Below are 16,357 nucleotides of genomic sequence, written 5' to 3' on the forward strand. Positions count from 1 at the left end.
GACATTAGGCCGATTCCTGTGGTGGTGTTGGTCACAGCTGCTCCGGGACACTGACCTACACCATAATAGTCAAAATGTCCTCCTTAAGTCACGTATAGTACAGTATGAGAATAGTGAGGGGGTTTTTTTTTGGTTAAGAACTTAATTCAAATTAAAGTTTGTCTTCATATATATACAGTAAATGTCTTGGAACATTGCTTCAAACCTCTTGCTCTTCTTAGGCTGTACCAGCCATAGGGTAATGATGTTTCAGAAATGCAGAACCCATTAATTTCATTGTACTGTTAGTTGCATACTGGAAAACATAGAAAGGTCTGTCATATTTTAAGACTTCAAAAATGTTTTGTTCAGGTGGGTGTGACTTCCACAAATGGAGACTTGAAAGGATTTATAGATCAGAACCAGAGTCCAACAAAAGGTAAGAGAATTCTACTTGTATACATAGTAGAGAAGCATACATTATTTCTCTCTTCTGTTACCTAATTGAGAATTATTGCTCATTTCACAGCGTATGACTAGTTCAGTTTTGGGAGGCTCAGAATTTAAATGTTTACAATGTCCTGAATGCATCCACACTGGTAGATGCTGTGTTACTGACCCCAGGTGTTTCTGATTTTGAGGTTTTTAGAGGGGGAATAGAGCTAGTAGTAAAAGCAATTAAAGTGTAAACAAGCCTTCTGTTTCCTTTTTTTGATTGCAAGTATTGTACTGAATTTCCTGATTTCCTGCCCTAAAATTCTCAGACTCTGTTGCAGTCATCTTCCCAAATGGGAGAGAAAGTTAAGTGTGCTTTCACAGTTAGTAATACCTTGTGGTACTTTTATAAGTGGTGGACGATTTAAGATAATAATGCTTTGTCCTATCCAATTTATTGTCAGCATTTCTAGGTGAATCACTTCTGACCAGTGTGTTGTCAGTCAGAATAGCAATAGGATTCCAATAAAACACAACCGCAACTCTTTCCTAGTACTAGTAAAGTCAAGGATTTAGAATTTATGAAACATTTCAATCAGCTTTTAGAAGTAAATACTGTTTGCTGCTATGCACTGCAATAAAGAAATGCACATACTAGCTGGAAGAATGATTTTTGGCTCTTCACAACACTATAGATGCATCAGACTTCAGAGTCTAAAAAAATTAATGAATCTAAACAGAAAATTTCTAGAGCTACGATATTTCTAAACTATACAAAACATTACAGACTGGTGTTAGGCCTTGGAGAAGTAATTTATTGGGCACTGGCAAGATAATTACCCTTATTATAGAAGGTATTTTGAGCAAGTTTGCTGATGACACCAAACCACCAAACTTGGAGGAGTTGTTGACTCGAATGAGGGTGGAAAGGCCTTGCAGAGGGATCTGGATAGGTTAGAGAGCTGGGCGATCACCAACCGCATGAAGTTCAATAAGAGCAAGTGCCGGGTCCTGCACCTGGGACGGGGAAACCCTGGCTGCACGTACAGACTGGGCGATGAGATGCTGGAGAGCAGCCTAGAAGAGAGGGATCTGGGGGTCGTGGTTGACAGCAAGTTGAATATGAGCCAGCAGTGTGCCCTGGCAGCCAGGAGGGCCAACCGTGTCCTGGGGTTCATCAAGCACGGCATCGCTAGTAGGTCAAGGGAGGTGATTGTCCCGCTCTACTCTGCGCTGGTGCGGCCTCACCTCGAGTACTGTGTGCAGTTCTGGGCACCACAGTATAAAAAGGACATGAAACTGTTGGAGAGTGTCCAGAGGAGGGCTACAAAGATGGTGAAAGGCCTGGAGGGGAAGACGTACGAGGAACGGCTGAGGTCACTGGGCCTGTTCAGCCTGGAGAAGAGGAGGCTGAGGGGAGACCTCATCACAGTCTACAACTTCCTCGTAAGGGGGTGTCGAGAGGCAGGAGACCTTTTCTCCATTAACACCAGTGACAGGACCCGCGGGAACGGGGTTAAGCTGAGGCAGGGGAAATTTAGGCTCGACATCAGGAGGGGGTTCTTCACAGAGAGGGTGGTTGCACACTGGAACAGGCTCCCCAGGGAAGTGGTCACCGCACCGAGCCTGTCTGAATTTAAGAAGAGATTGGACTGTGCACTTAGTCACATGGTCTGAACTTTTGGGTAGACCTGTGCGGTATCAAGAGTTGGACTTGATGATCCTTAAGGGTCCCTTCCAACTCAGGATATTCTATGATTCTATGATTCTATTGTTTCATTGTTTTGTGATTGTTGTGTCATGATACTAGGAGAAAAAAGACAATAGTAAGTGCAACATTTTCAAATAATTTCTGAGGCAAGTAACTGATTTGCCCAGAGAATAATGACTTGAGTAACTTTATAAAGCATAAGACATTACTGGTTTTAGTACTCTCTATCTTCCTGCTCCCAGTCTGCATTAGATCTTGCTTCTGGGATGACGGATGTAATATTTACCTCCGTTCTTTAGCGTTGTCAAAATGTTATGTGCTAATGATCATTTCATTTCATGCATTTATTTATTTGACCTTGAGGTATAATTACAAATCACTGGCATCTCTACTGAGATACACAGCTGTGACTGTTCACAGAGTTAGGTGTATCTAAATGCAATCCATGTTAACAAAGGGTTTGGATGTTTTAAATGCGGTGACTGCAGAATTAAAGCACATACATCCAAATATGTGATCCTTATAACAAGTCTTGCTGCCTAATTCTGAAGGAAACTAGATTTTACTTTCTAGGCATGCACAGAAGTGTCAGATTCCTCAGGTGAGCACTAACCCAGAGTGTTGTTCACTTTTGTTTAGTGAAAAATTCCTGTTTAATAGACGATTTACTTTCCCACACTTGTGAAAAAAGCCTTACCGCATAGGCAACAGGCTGTTTTGGCTAGGGCATCTCCATGTGGAGCTTGGTTCCTCTGCTAGGAATGAATGCTGACAGGATCCGTGTGAAGATGGCTGTTGCCTGATGGCCAGAGCATTTGCCTAATGCCAGGGAATGCTTGTTGCAAGGGCAGTCCCCGGGTGAAACATTTGAGTAGTCCACACAGCACTCTGGGGATCCCCTTTCTGAAAATTGTTTTCACCCACGGTCTTTGACACAGTAGATTCTTAATTATTGCCATGGCAAGGTGGGCTGAATATGCTTCATTTCTTTACCTGGAAGCATCTGGTAGACGGGTGATTAAAATTTTTCCTGTAGGAGATCTTAATTCTTCCAGGGAAATGAAAAAATTGGCCCAGGTTCTCGTCATCCTTTAGTGAATACTCCTGCCATTGGGCTACCGAATGAGAAAGGGATGCCTCCTCTCGTGTCCTGAACAAGAGGTGATGGTTGCTGTTCTTAGGCTTGGGGATAGATCAGTAGGTATGTGTGTGGAGTATAGGTGTCATTCTGGTGTTTTATCATGGGTTGTGCCCGCTGGGAGAAGTTCCTGCTATGCTCAGTGCTAACGGGCTGACATGCTGCTGGGTGCAGGCAGACCTGCAGTGCCTAATAAAGCTAGCAGCAGAGGTACTCATCAGCTGGGCCAAATCCTTCTGTATGTGGCAAACTACTTGTGGAGTACCTTGTGGAGTTTTACCTTTCTGGTAAAGCCACTAAGGATGCTAGTTCAAGTTAGTTCTTAAACAGGCTGGGTGAGCTGGACAGTGACAGCTCAGTGATGGGTTTGGGTGATTGTTTTGAGCTGTGGGAGAATTAAATCGGGCTTACGGTAGAGTTCACGTTGCAGAGTTGTGTGTGCGCCCAGGAGAATTTAAAGTACAATCTGTCTGGGAGACTGAAAGAGACAGAATGCATCCCAGCTCCCCCAAAACAAGGGATTGGTGTGTTAAAACATGCAAAAAAATAGTAGGCAATTTTTGGAAACATCCTCAAAAGTTTGATATTGTCATGTCTTAAGTATCTTAAATGAGTCATTCCCAATCAGTAAGTTAAACACTTTAGTTTTATAATCCCCATTATATATATTATAAAAATGCAGTGTAGTTGTTATAATTACATATTTACCATTTTCTACCTTTCCTTACAATTTAATCTTTTGCTAGTTTTTGTAGACATTTCCTCTGGCAACTGTGTCAGTTAAAGTTGGCCCTGGGCACCTCACAGCTGCTTTTAAATGTTGTCCTTTGGCTTGTGCCAGCATAGCCGTGTAGGTGGCTGAGCAGTTTGCTGGACCGGAGAACAGGTTCAACAGAAAAATACCCGTTTTCCCCCTTGCAAAAGGAAAAGAATGCAAGTTCACTGCGTAGCCATACATGTGGCTGTGCTGGCCTGGGACAGGGATGGGTGCTGGTGTTGAGGGCTGCTTGATGAACCTGAGTTCGTCGGTGGTGCTGCTGCAGGTCTGACCAGGGCCTCGGGGGGCCTGCAGAGCCCTGGCAGTTCATGGTGTGCTTGAAGAGATCTACAAAAATGTCCAAGACAACAGAATTGCTTGCTTATCAACAGGCCCACACTTGGTATTTTGAGATTGATACAACTGCTAACTCATACAAATTTGTCCCAAACTGAGAAAAGACTGAAAATGTGCTGGCCAATGTAAGCCTGAAGTACACCGAAATACTGCCTGCCTTATTTTTTTATTTTTTTTTTTAGTTTCCTATATCTCTCTTTGATTTCAGATATTTCTAGATATGTTTGTGTTCCTACTGACTATGGAATTGTTAAAGTTATGTTTATAGCTTAGTAAGTTTGTGCAAGAAAAAAATGAAGAAATGTACTTAAAGAACATACGTAAGTAACTGCTGAGTTTTTCTATATGCTTTTATATTATTGTGTCCTGGTCTTGGAGATCCATTTGGTTTTAGCTTAATAGAAGAGCCTGAGGAAACAACGTATACATTATTGCAAAATACCCTAATGGACTTCAGATATTTCATAACTGTGAACTGGTTTCTTTGCTATTAGTATCAGACCACAGGCAATATTGTTGAACACAACTGTTTATTGATACGCTTTATAATATCAGAACATTTCCAGGTTGTAAGTAAAATATGGCTATTTGTTTCTGGGCTTTGCGTGTGAAATCCAAATTACCTAAACTTCCCTGGTGTTTTGTCTAAAAATTCAAAGCCTTTTTTTGTTGACGTGCGCATTGTGTGACCCCAGCTGGTTGATCTGTGTTTCCCATTGGCTATGGTCTCCTTCAAACTGGCCGTGACAGATCCTGTAGATTCCAGGTTTACATTGTTTCTGATTATCTTTGCAAAGAAGCTCCAGACCTAACAGATTTACTTATACGGGAAAATCACTAAAAACCTGTTTAGCTCCATATTATTTAGGATGCAGTGTGAAATTTAAAAGAAGCCTTGTGGGATGATTAGAGGTGTGTGCATGTACATGCACATGAATAGCTTTGTACTGTGACTGCTTGAATTCAGTTGAATTGAAATCTTCTTTGTGTGTGCAAGTGAAAATATTTTGGAAGTGCCAGGAAGAATAGTAGTTATGTACTTAGAATAGCAACCCAGTTTTTTCTCCATGAGAAACAGCACTAGTGGTGACTGGGTGATGGAAAAACAATGTGTAGAAGCAAAGTGCTTTTGTTCTTAGAGAAACTACATACGTCCACTGACAGATTTACATTTGGAATTTGGCAAGCATGCTCAGTTTGTTGTGGTGTTAATTATATTGTAGTTAAAGCCTCTCTATGAGAGCTATAAGGGGGTTTCTTTCCCACGTGCTTGGTGTCCCATAGGTAAAATGGGAATGATGACATGGCCTCCTTTGTGCTTTGAAAGTACTTCTGAGAAACATCATATAAGAGCTAAGTATTATTATACAAATCCTAGTTTGATCCATCTGTGCTGACCGTTTCCATCCATGCAGCGAGATGACCGTGACGAGGAAGTGGCTGGGTCCCATTGTGTTCAGCTTATCGCTGTACACGCCACTGTTTTTCAGGGAATCGTGAATCAGTGTAATCTTTTTTTGTCCCCATGCGATGGGTGTTATTAAGACTTGGCATTTATTTGGAAATTGATCACATTTAAAGCTTTTACAACTGCTTTGTAATAAAGTATGTATAATTAATTTAGTGTTATTTCTACTTGAAGTTGAGAACAGAGATCTCCTGAGTATTTTTTCAGACAATCTGCAAACAGCATGACTAGTACTCCTTTTTTCTTTCTCTATGCTGCTTCATAAATAAGACTTGAAGAGATCATTCCTCTTGATGCGTACTATCTTGTAATACTACATTGCCTTCAAACCTTAAGAAATTACCCACTCCACAGCAAAAAGAGGTGAAGTAACCTCAAAAACTCGGTGTAAAACACAGCTAGTTGTGTTAGCAAGCCGTGCGAGCTCTCTGAGCTGGCCGTTCCCAGTTTGTGGGGGTGTCCTCCTGGTGGTGGGGTGGGCCCTGGCCAGCTCCACATCTCTCCTGGCAGCTGTGCCCCACAGCCCTGGGCTGCTGCGATGGGGCGCTCTCCCAAGCTGGACCTCAGCTTCTCCTTGTCTGCAGAGGCAGGGGTGGCACTGGTGATAGCGACTGCCAAATGTGTTCCTTTAGATTGGGGTGACGATGTGAGGATATACTTGGAAATGCATCAACTTTTCACAGCAACTAACCAAACCAACTGTTGGCTTTGCTGTGGAAAGATGAAAGTGTGTTCCCACTGTTAGATAGCATTTTGAATATTTGACCTATATTTGACTGGGTTTTAGTGAGAGTTTGCAGCACAGCTTAACAAATCCTGAGCAAAAATAAAGTGACAAGTAACTAGTCAGCTTAGAGGAGTGTCAAAATGAACTGAGCTCAAAATGAACACAGGGTATGTAAATCATGACGTACTCTGTGCTTTGTCACTTCCTCACAAATTTTCATGCTAGAGCAAAAATTTACTGCAGGGTTTGGGTTTGCAAGCATGTGATCTTTTACATTTTTTTTCTAGGTGAGCTAGGTGACTGAATAAATTATTTAGTAATTCCGTCAAGCTTGTTCTTCAGATGTTCTCAGATACAGATCTGTCTTTTGGAAAATTAACGTTTAGTAGTAGCATTATTCCTGATGCCAAAGGAATTTGCACAGAATATTAGAACATCCCTGTCTCAAATCATAACATCTCTCTGATCTCTGTTCATTTTTTTATAAAGGTGAGACTTTGCATGTGGCTATATATATGGCTTTGTGTTGTAGATTCAGAACATCGTTTCCTAAGTACATTTTTTTCCAGTGTGTTGCTTCTGCTTTGTATTACAGAGCAGTTACATTGTTGTATTTATAATTTTTCAGTTATTGCAGAACATAGCCGTAAAAATATATATATAAAAGACCATGGTTCAGGACCAAGTGATAAGACAGTGGGCAGCGGAGGTAAACAAGCTGTAAGAGAAGCCCAGGGAACAGAGCTGTCTCAGAGATGCAGAGATGTCTCCTCAGCTGGGCAGAACATTTGCCAGCTCCTGTGGACGGAGGGCAGGGCAGGGCAGGGCGGGTGGTGAGGGCTGGTCCCTGTGCTGCTCTGAAGGAACCTCAGGTGCCAGAGAGCCAGTACAAGAGAGCGTCCGTAGCTCTTCAGGAGCCAATCCGTGGCCTTACAGCTCAACCCCAGCCAGTCCCAAGCTGGCGCTGTGGGTAAGGAGGCAGTGGCACCTCTTCCCTCTGCTTGGCTCACCTCCCGCCCCACCGCTGTGACTGAGGACGGGAGTAAAGCTGCACGCAGGAATGCGGGATGTATTTGGATGATTTGAAACTGCCAGGGGAGCTGCTGCTGCCACGATGCCCACAGATAAATGAGTGTTTTCACCGCTTTGGGTGGCTTGTGTACAACAGTCTGAATATTTGTGGGCTAATGGTAGTGCTGCAGGACAGTTTTGATTAAGACATTAAGTCTGAGTAATCAAGATTACAAGATACAGTTTGGAAGAGAGGAGCAGCAGCAGCATTTGTGAGGTACTCAGCACAGAGCTGTGTGAAGGCAGGAAGCGTTAGGTCGGTAAGCAGTGCAGGAGCACAGAGATGATCAACATCTTGGGATGAAATGATACTGGGTTGAAGGTGGGATGGTTGGCTTCGTCCTGCTATCCAGCTGCCTGCTCTGGTACTTCGGTAGTTGCAAAGGCATCATTTGCTCCATCTCTACAGTGATACTGATAGGCTTACTTCACTGGTGTTTTACAATACTATGGTATAGTCAGACAAGGAATGGTTAAGGCTATAAAGATAGATAGATCCATATTTTGTACATATGCTTGTGATTGTAAAAAGGATTAGTGTGTAGAACAGCTTCATGAGTTGGACTCGATAATCTTCGTGGGTCCCTGCCAACTTGGGATATTCTATGACTCTAGAAGTACGCCCATGAATTTTAAACTTCGAGTGTACGGCAGGCTGCATGCTCTTTATCCTAGGCAAGAAGAAATTGCTTCTGGAAATAAAATACTAAGATGTAATTCAGAGATAAATTAGTGAAGCTTTATAGTTTTGTAAGGTGTCCTTGTGACATCTGCTAAGAGGTTTGGTGGCTGTTCTGGAAGGCTATTTTTGCAGTGTATGAGACAAGAAAAGTTAACCTGGTTCCAAAGTGTAAAAATGATGTGAGAATTCACCAGTGTTACTTCTAAGTTACTAAAGAGGTAATTTAAAACTCTATTGCCTTTTTTTCTTTCTAGGTAATATTTCAATAATTACATTGCCAGTTTCCAGCACGAACTCCCCAACAAAGATTTTGCCAAAAACCTTAGGACCAATTAACGTGAATGTTGGACCCCAAATGGTAAGTTTTGCAACTGCAGTAATGCTAACTTGTGTAACTAGGTGTGTAACTGCCCATTTATGTAATATGGAAACATGAAAAAATGGAGATATGAACCTTGCTAGGAACTTGGCTGTAGATTTAGTTTTCAGTGTAGATTTACAGATGTACGTTTTCAAATTTCTGTACAGCAACACAAAGTGAACAAAAGTGAGTATCAGCACTAGATGTATTGTAATCAATGCTATGTAGTTAAAAATACACCATAGTGTAATGTGATAAGAACTACCTAATATAACTCTAACTTAATGATACCAGAAAGAAAATGACTATTTTCTGGCATGGTTACTTCTATGAGCATTTTTTAAATTGCAAGATTCTTCTCTTGCAACTTATTCATTAACATGCACTCCATTGGAATCCCACTTTTGGCAGCTCTTCTTCATACTTACATGTGACAGAAGGAAAAAATACTATATAAATGTCATTTATTGCCTCTGGTTTAAAAATCTGTTTGGTTATTGATGCTTAGTTCTCTGCTACACTAATCTATGTGCATTACATTTTGCTTGCCATCATACTTTATATCAAATATTGCTACTTCTGATGATACATTTCTCAAAATACTGGTATATAACAGGGACTGTTTCCCTAATATTAGATACATGGTTACTTTTTTTTGCTTAATCAGGAACTAAACTGTCCCTTGCTAGCATAGGTTGCTGCCCTATTGACTTTATTCTGGGTGACATTACAGAAAGCCAGTTATTGTCCGTTAATTTCACCAGCTTTTTGTCATGTTACAAAGTCTGGCAAGCTCATTTGAAGGGGCTGTCATGTGCTTGTTAACATGGTTTGCTGTTTGGTTTCAAAGCACTCTCATTAAGACATAGAGTTCTTACAGGAGATTCTCTGCTGCTCTTTTATAATAGTAAAGGAGACGTTTTCATGTATTTTGGGTAGCTGAAATAGGATGATCAGAGATGTTTTTTACTTGAACGCTTACTGTTGAAGGACTGGCTTGTTTATCTCTGCCTGTTACAGTAACATGTCCTATGAAATGTAGCACTGCAGTAACTAGAACTGTACAAAAGAAAGCATTGGTTTGCACTTAGTTTACACGGCAAAGCTGTTTTGGTAGAATTTTCTCATATTTTAAGAACTTAATCTTATGTATGCCAAGTAAAAGAATATGTATTTTATTTCACAGTATAAGGGGGGAAAACGCTAAAAATGTCTGTTTTGCAGTAAGATGCTGCTGTATTTAGAACACGTTTCCTTCTTAGCTATCAACACAGACCCTCTAAGACATCCAGGGCATGGCTGTGTTTATAAGAGAACGTTAACAAGTTCTTAACAGCAGGGGTGTTACAATTCCTTTGGCATCTCAGCCACATTAGCAACATCCTGCTGCCGTGAGGGTTTTTTGGTTTTCTTTACCCATGTGGGTTGCAGCCCTCTCAGCTGTTCCAGGTTCTTCAGACAGACAGACAACCCCAGGGTGGGGAGCAGGGTATCGGCTGAAGGGTGATCATTTGTCTTACAGGGCAGCTACGCCAACAGTGAAACACAGTTTGGGGGCTGGATTCTTGTAAGCAGGTGTGTGTTGCGGTTTCATTAGATTCAGGTAACGCAAGGCATATTGGGTGTTAGGCTTGCCTAGGTCTTGCTGTCTGTGAGAACTGCTAGTGTTCCAGTGTTGGTACTGGGATTTTACACCTTCTTGCAGCGTTAGCTAAGGGGGAGTACGTCCCCAGCTGGGCAATGCAGATGTCTTCTGTCTGCCCCTGCTCAGTAGCAGTGCTGAGGTGCACAACCCCTCCTGCTGCAGTAGGACCAGCTGGAGATTGAGGCAAGGCATCTCAGCTAACAGCGGCAGTACTCTGCAGGACTGAATTTAACAGTGCAAGTATTAGTGATAAAAATGGGAGTGCTTGATTGCAGCAACTTAACACACCCCATAAATTTCTATTTGCCAAATTAGGATGAGCTTTTCTTTTTCTGTTTTATGCTGTGCAGTGTATTGATGTGATTACTTCAGGCACACTGCAAAAATGTTTGCTCTTAGGATGGAATAAATCTTTTGAAAATACACAGTGTGTAGCATATTTGGAAGGCAAACATTCGGTAACAGACTTTTAATAGTAAGCTGTAGATTTTGTACTTGTGCAACTACCAGCTGTGGGTGCCTGGCTGAGCATCATGCTGACCCCATGCCGTGGCTGCCCTGGGCCTGGCAGGAGCGCTGCTGTTGTCCTTTCCTCCAGGTGGCACCAAGGTACAGAGAGATACAGGATGAGTCTAAGATGCTCAAACATGATTTTGCCACTCAATTTATTACACTAGCTGTTAAAATTATAAGGAGATCAGACAGAACCCACTCTTTTAATAATATATTTATGAGTAGAGCAGTGTGAAACCTAATGGTGGGTGGAATGTGATAAAACAAATTTCAGTATGCAAAATACTTAAAATATTTTCTCTCCGACGTGTCTGCCGTATGCTGGCAGAGCTGTATGCTTACTGACAATAATTATTCACAGTGTTGCAGGAAATTAAAAACTTATTGGATTGAACTAAGCTTTAATTGAAATAATGTATTTTAGATTCTCACATATTGACATTACTGCTGAACTTAATTAAGCTTTTAAAAATTAATCGTTCTATTACAAAATGTGTCTGATTTTAAGCCAATGTAGCAGTAAGTTGATAAAAGTTTGTATCTTTCCTTTGCTGGCATACAGTGTGTAAAATAACAGTGGGGAATCTCATGTTCTCTAATGCCTACCAGTAAATACCTTAATTGGCCCTGTGTCTCACTTTTCCTAGTATTTCTTTTTTTTTCCACATGTCTTTCTCTGTCAAGCTGTTCACTTACCTATAAGCTAGAAGTTAAACAATGGAGATAAAAGAAAGGACAAATAAAATAAATTTATTTCTTCAGGAGAAAAAAATGCAAGAAATATAGTCACAATTTGGAGTTAGGAGGGGTGTAAAGCAATGCTCAACAAGGTAGGTAAGGAAGTTGGAAACTCTTCAGATAACATTTCTCTAATTGTTTAAAAGATATTGATGAATACCAAACTATCTGCCATATACCCATATGGCTGTTGGGTAAGTGATGTAGTAAAGGAAAGCATGAAGTTTAATATATTTGGTACTCAAAATGCTACTAAAAGTATAACAAATTTTAAAAAATAGGGATATGAGTAAAAAGCATTCTCCAGGAGGCTTTGGTGTAAATCATACCGTATTGGAATAAAAAGAATTTAACGTGTTTATTTAAAAGATTAATTAATACTGTTTCATTTTTAAACGCTGTCTGAATTCTTCTGGTGACCTATGTTAAAGAATGAAGTTGGATGTAATTTAAAAGTTGAGATCAAGTGTTTTAGTGTTAACGACCACTGTGCATAGAATTACAATAGGTTTGTCTAAATGTACTGTATTTTCTGTGTATACAATATAGACTTCAGATGTAATTTCATAGGTACAGTGTTGTATTAGCTTCCTAGAAGGCCTTGAGATCTTGTGGCCACTGCATACTGCGGGGGATAGCTGACCTGGAGCTCAGACCTTGGTACCAAATACTGACAATTACAAGAGACAAATCCACTGGGAATGAAGCTTCATTGATTCCAGTAATCAAGAAATGTCCTAGACGTAATCTGGAAGAAAGAATTAGATGCATTTAGGGACAGGTCCTCTCTCCTCTACCTAGTCATTATGGCTGTTTGTCTAGTTCTTGTCCTTAAGAGTAATACAGTAATAAGCCACAACTGGCAGAAAACGTAACAGTATTGTAATTACTGTCATGTATGAATACCTTCTAATGGCACCCCTTCTGTCTGTTTTTGACTACAGCTTACATCTGGTACATGCTTTTTTTTTTTTTTTTTTTTTTCTTAAATGCTTAATATGAATTTTGGGATATGTTAACCTCTGTTGTGTTTTAAAAGCTGTGGTTTTTTGTTTGTTTTGTTTTGTTTTTTAATTTTATTTCTAATTTCCCAGCTCATAAGCACATCACAAAGACTGACCAATTCAGGGAGTGTTCTGATTGGGAGTCCATATAACCCAGCTCCAACAATGGTCACACAGACGCACATAACAGAAGCTACTGGCTGGGTTCCGGGGTAAGATTTTTGGTTTATTTAAAGATGTTTGTGGATCTGCTCTGTTTTTTTTTTATATTTACACTGTTCGAACTACATGTTAGCTCACAGTTTCTGGTTCTTCCACAATTGAAAGGAGTATGCTGCTTAGCACAGTTAGTGCTTGCGATATCTGGAACATATGAACGGTTACACACAGAAGTCACATTACTGTTTTATTTTTGCTTTATGGCAGTGTCTGTTCCTGTGTGAGAATGGAAAGTCACAAATTTATGAGTCCCATTAAAAAAAGCCTCTATTTTTCATAAATTCATGCTCAGTAGCAAAGCTACTTGGATATACTGTTATCAGCAGGTGCCAAGAGGGGGAGAATCTTTCAAGTACACTTAGAGGCATTTAAGACTAAAGCTGTAATAACAAATTTTGAATGTAGTCAGTGCTGTATTTTTATTATTATTTTACGGTATCAAATTTTTTTCATGGGCTTCCTAGATATTTCAGAGTACCATCATTATGTCATCCAAGGTAATCTGGTCTTTACAGTATTTCATGATTTTATTTTTTTAATTTCTGTACTGTTGAGCTTATCTGTCTCAAGACAGATGCCGTGCTTTGCCTGTGAAAATTAAAAAGTAATTTATCTGTACATCTGGTTTATTTCCTAATCAGTGATGAATGTCAGTAATACCTTTCCAGCTTTAGAGGTGAGAAAATGGACCATCTAGGAAATGGCTTAAAGAGGATGTGTTTGTATCTTGACTTTCTTCATGCTGTGCTGTAAGCAAAATCTGTCATGTGCTTGTACCTCCTAGTTGCTATATTCCCACCACACAGTCAATAAACTGCAGGCCCAGCTGAGCAGTTTTTAAGCTTGCTTTTCTTGCTGCATGGGGGTTTTTCTCCTCAAATAGCTTTTGAATCCATGTGGATTTGATTTTATTTGAAAGGGAGATGTCAAAGATGATTTTGTTTCTGCAACTTTTGTGAACTATGGAGGCCAGACATAAGTTCTTTCAGTAGCCTGGTGAGGGAAGAGTTTGTGTCTGCTCACAGCGTGCTCAACTAGGCAGTGAACTTTGGTTAGCTTTCTTCAGCTTCATTCAAATGCAGTGATGAAGAGTCTGTTTACTCTTCTTCATAGATTCCAAATTGTTTCCAAAGGCAAATAAGGAGAGATCATAGTCAGGCTCAGGGCTTCACACAACCCCAGACATCCTGGCATTACAGACCAGGGCCAGGTCTCCACTCACTGCCAGTCCAGGCCCCTGCTGCCCACACAGTGGCAGCCCCTGCCCCAGCTCTCTGCTCCAGTAAGCACCATGGACAGGGGCTGCCAAGGAGAAAACCTGCAGCCACCGCAGGGGGAAGGTGCCTGCTGGTGGGACTGGTCAGATTGAAGAAAGTTCTGAATTGCCCAACCCAATACACGCAGCCTCTCATGGCACAGAACTTCAGAGCCATCATGTTCGTTCAGCTCCCTTCATTAATACTGCCAGCTTTTTAGCTGTGTAAGTATCTGCTGTGAGACCTGTTTTCAAAATTGCAGGGTACCAACATGAAGTAATTTACTGTGACAGTTCCCAACCATTGTGCATTGTATCAGCTGCAAGAGTAAGAGAAAAGTTTGAAATGCAGCTTCTGAAATCTTCTTGCTGTAGCTAATAAACAGAACTGTAAGGAAACTGGCACTGACTGGTGACTGCCACTCCTGTGCAAAATTCATATCGACTACGTTGGAGTATCTCTGTTATGATAGTATGCATCAGCTCTAACACAGAACATACGTTTATTGTTTGTATTTTGTTTAAAGATACCAAAACATTCAATATCCTGTAAATATAGGACATATCTTCTGCACTGTTTAAAAGCAATGTCTGTAACGTGGGAGAATTGTAAATAGGAATTCTCAAAGGAGTACAGCTTTTCGTTTTGATGGGATTTGGTTACCTAGCTCACATCAGCACTTCTGTAGTTCCAGGTGAAGTCAATTCCCTAAGATTATTTGGGCAAAACATGGTAAAATTGGGAACAAAAGTTTCCTAACTGTCGTGACAGTAAGCTTAGACAACCTCCGAAGTTCTAGCCCTTTTCTCTTCAAATTTTGTCAAACTTTGTGTGCAGATTTCTTTCTTCAGTTTGTTTAATGGCAAACACTACCTAGCTAGGTACCAAATACATGGATATTATTGGTCTAGAAATAAAATACTGGTTTAATATGTTTGAATTGTCTTCTCATAGGGACAGAAAGAGAACGCGAGAATTTATAGAATCAGATTTTTCAGAAAGGTGAGTACTATTGAACATACGTTTTATTTACATGGCCATACCTTGTTTGCTTCTTCAAATCTGCCTTTCAGAGAGCTGGGTGTCCAGTTCCCTCTTTAATCAGTTTTCACTCCTCCACAGTAAAAACTACATAGTATGTTATTCTTTGTAGTTACAATTCAGTACTCTTTGTCATCACTTCCTAATATTTACATTTACTTATTATTTATATTTACTTCTGATGTATTTACCTTTACTGTTACAAGCAAAATTGGAGTTGTGAAAAATGCAATACATCTTCAGAAACAGGATTGATCTAGTTTCCTGTGTGACAAATACCTGTAACTAAATAATTGTTTCTTTGCTTCCAAAACTTCTTTGGATGCATTCAAGGTGTTGTTTGTTTATCTATCACAATTACTCAAATTGAAAAACTGCATAGGGTTTAGAAATTTTTGGTTTTTTTTTTTTTTTTATTTTATTCTTCTGCTGTTCTTTTATACTTTTGTTCTGTCGATTTTTCCAGTGTCCTGTTTTCTTAAATACATGCAAAATTTTCAAAAGCATTCTTGTATTTTTATGTTTTTCTTAGCTTGCTACAGTTGACAGAACTAGGGCTATTTCTGTAAAATAACACCTCTCCCTGAAACATGTTATCAAACCAACTTCTAAATTTGTAATTTAAAAAAATCATCTAAGCATTTTAAATGCTCCTGTTGAAACATGCATACAAATATCGTAATTGCAAATTCTTTTTGTTAAGAAATGCACAGGAGAAAGGTAATTTTTTTTTTGTTCTGTCAGGTAAGTCCTGCTTATTAAAGTATTTTGGTTTCCAAGTGTCCATAATACTGTCAAGAATGAAATAAAATTTTCCATTCTTAAATTGTTCTAGCATGTCTTTAGGAACTCAGTGACATTTGTCATACTGTTAACATAACACCTATGAAGAACAGTTAATTAAAAAGTAAATCAAAGCATATGAAATTAGAATACCTAAATTTAAAAATTAATCTGAAATTAAAAGAAAAAAATACACTGAAATTATATGCAGCAGGAAAGTATGCTTATTGAATTTCAACATCTTAAAATAATTACTTTTCTCCTTATAGTAAAAGAAGCAAAAAAGGAGATAAAAATGGGAAAGGTCTGAGGCATTTTTCAATGAAAGTATGTGAAAAAGTTCAACGTAAAGGAACAACTTCATACAACGAAGTTGCTGATGAGCTGGTGTCAGAATTCACAAATTCGAACAGCCACCTAGCTACAGATTCGGTAAGTGAACGCGTTGATTTTTTTTCTACCATTACAAAAT

At 39.8% G+C, this 16,357-nt stretch overlaps 1 protein-coding gene across 14 annotated transcripts in view; it reads left to right on the forward strand.

The window, feature by feature from the left end:
* TFDP2 (transcription factor Dp-2) overlaps positions 1 to 16,357 on the forward strand; it is an 85,446-nt gene that overhangs the window by 16,534 nt on the left and 52,555 nt on the right. For 8 of the 14 annotated variants that reach the window (XM_013181498.3, XM_048062894.2, XM_048062895.2 and 5 more), the window contains 5 exons: positions 352 to 418; positions 8,580 to 8,683; positions 12,677 to 12,798; positions 15,016 to 15,063; positions 16,155 to 16,317. In XM_013181498.3, coding sequence (XP_013036952.1) covers positions 352 to 418; positions 8,580 to 8,683; positions 12,677 to 12,798; positions 15,016 to 15,063; positions 16,155 to 16,317 — 504 coding nt within the window. Of the gene's footprint in view, positions 1 to 351; positions 419 to 7,042; positions 7,062 to 8,579; positions 8,684 to 11,261; positions 11,675 to 12,676; positions 12,799 to 15,015; positions 15,064 to 16,154; positions 16,318 to 16,357 lie in introns of those variants that run through there. The other 6 variants (XM_067002202.1, XM_048062899.2, XM_048062897.2 and 3 more) reach the window with 3 other exon arrangements.

The sequence above is a fragment of the Anser cygnoides genome, chromosome 9, assembly GCF_040182565.1.
Source record: "Anser cygnoides isolate HZ-2024a breed goose chromosome 9, Taihu_goose_T2T_genome, whole genome shotgun sequence".
NCBI lineage: Eukaryota > Metazoa > Chordata > Aves > Anseriformes > Anatidae > Anser > Anser cygnoides.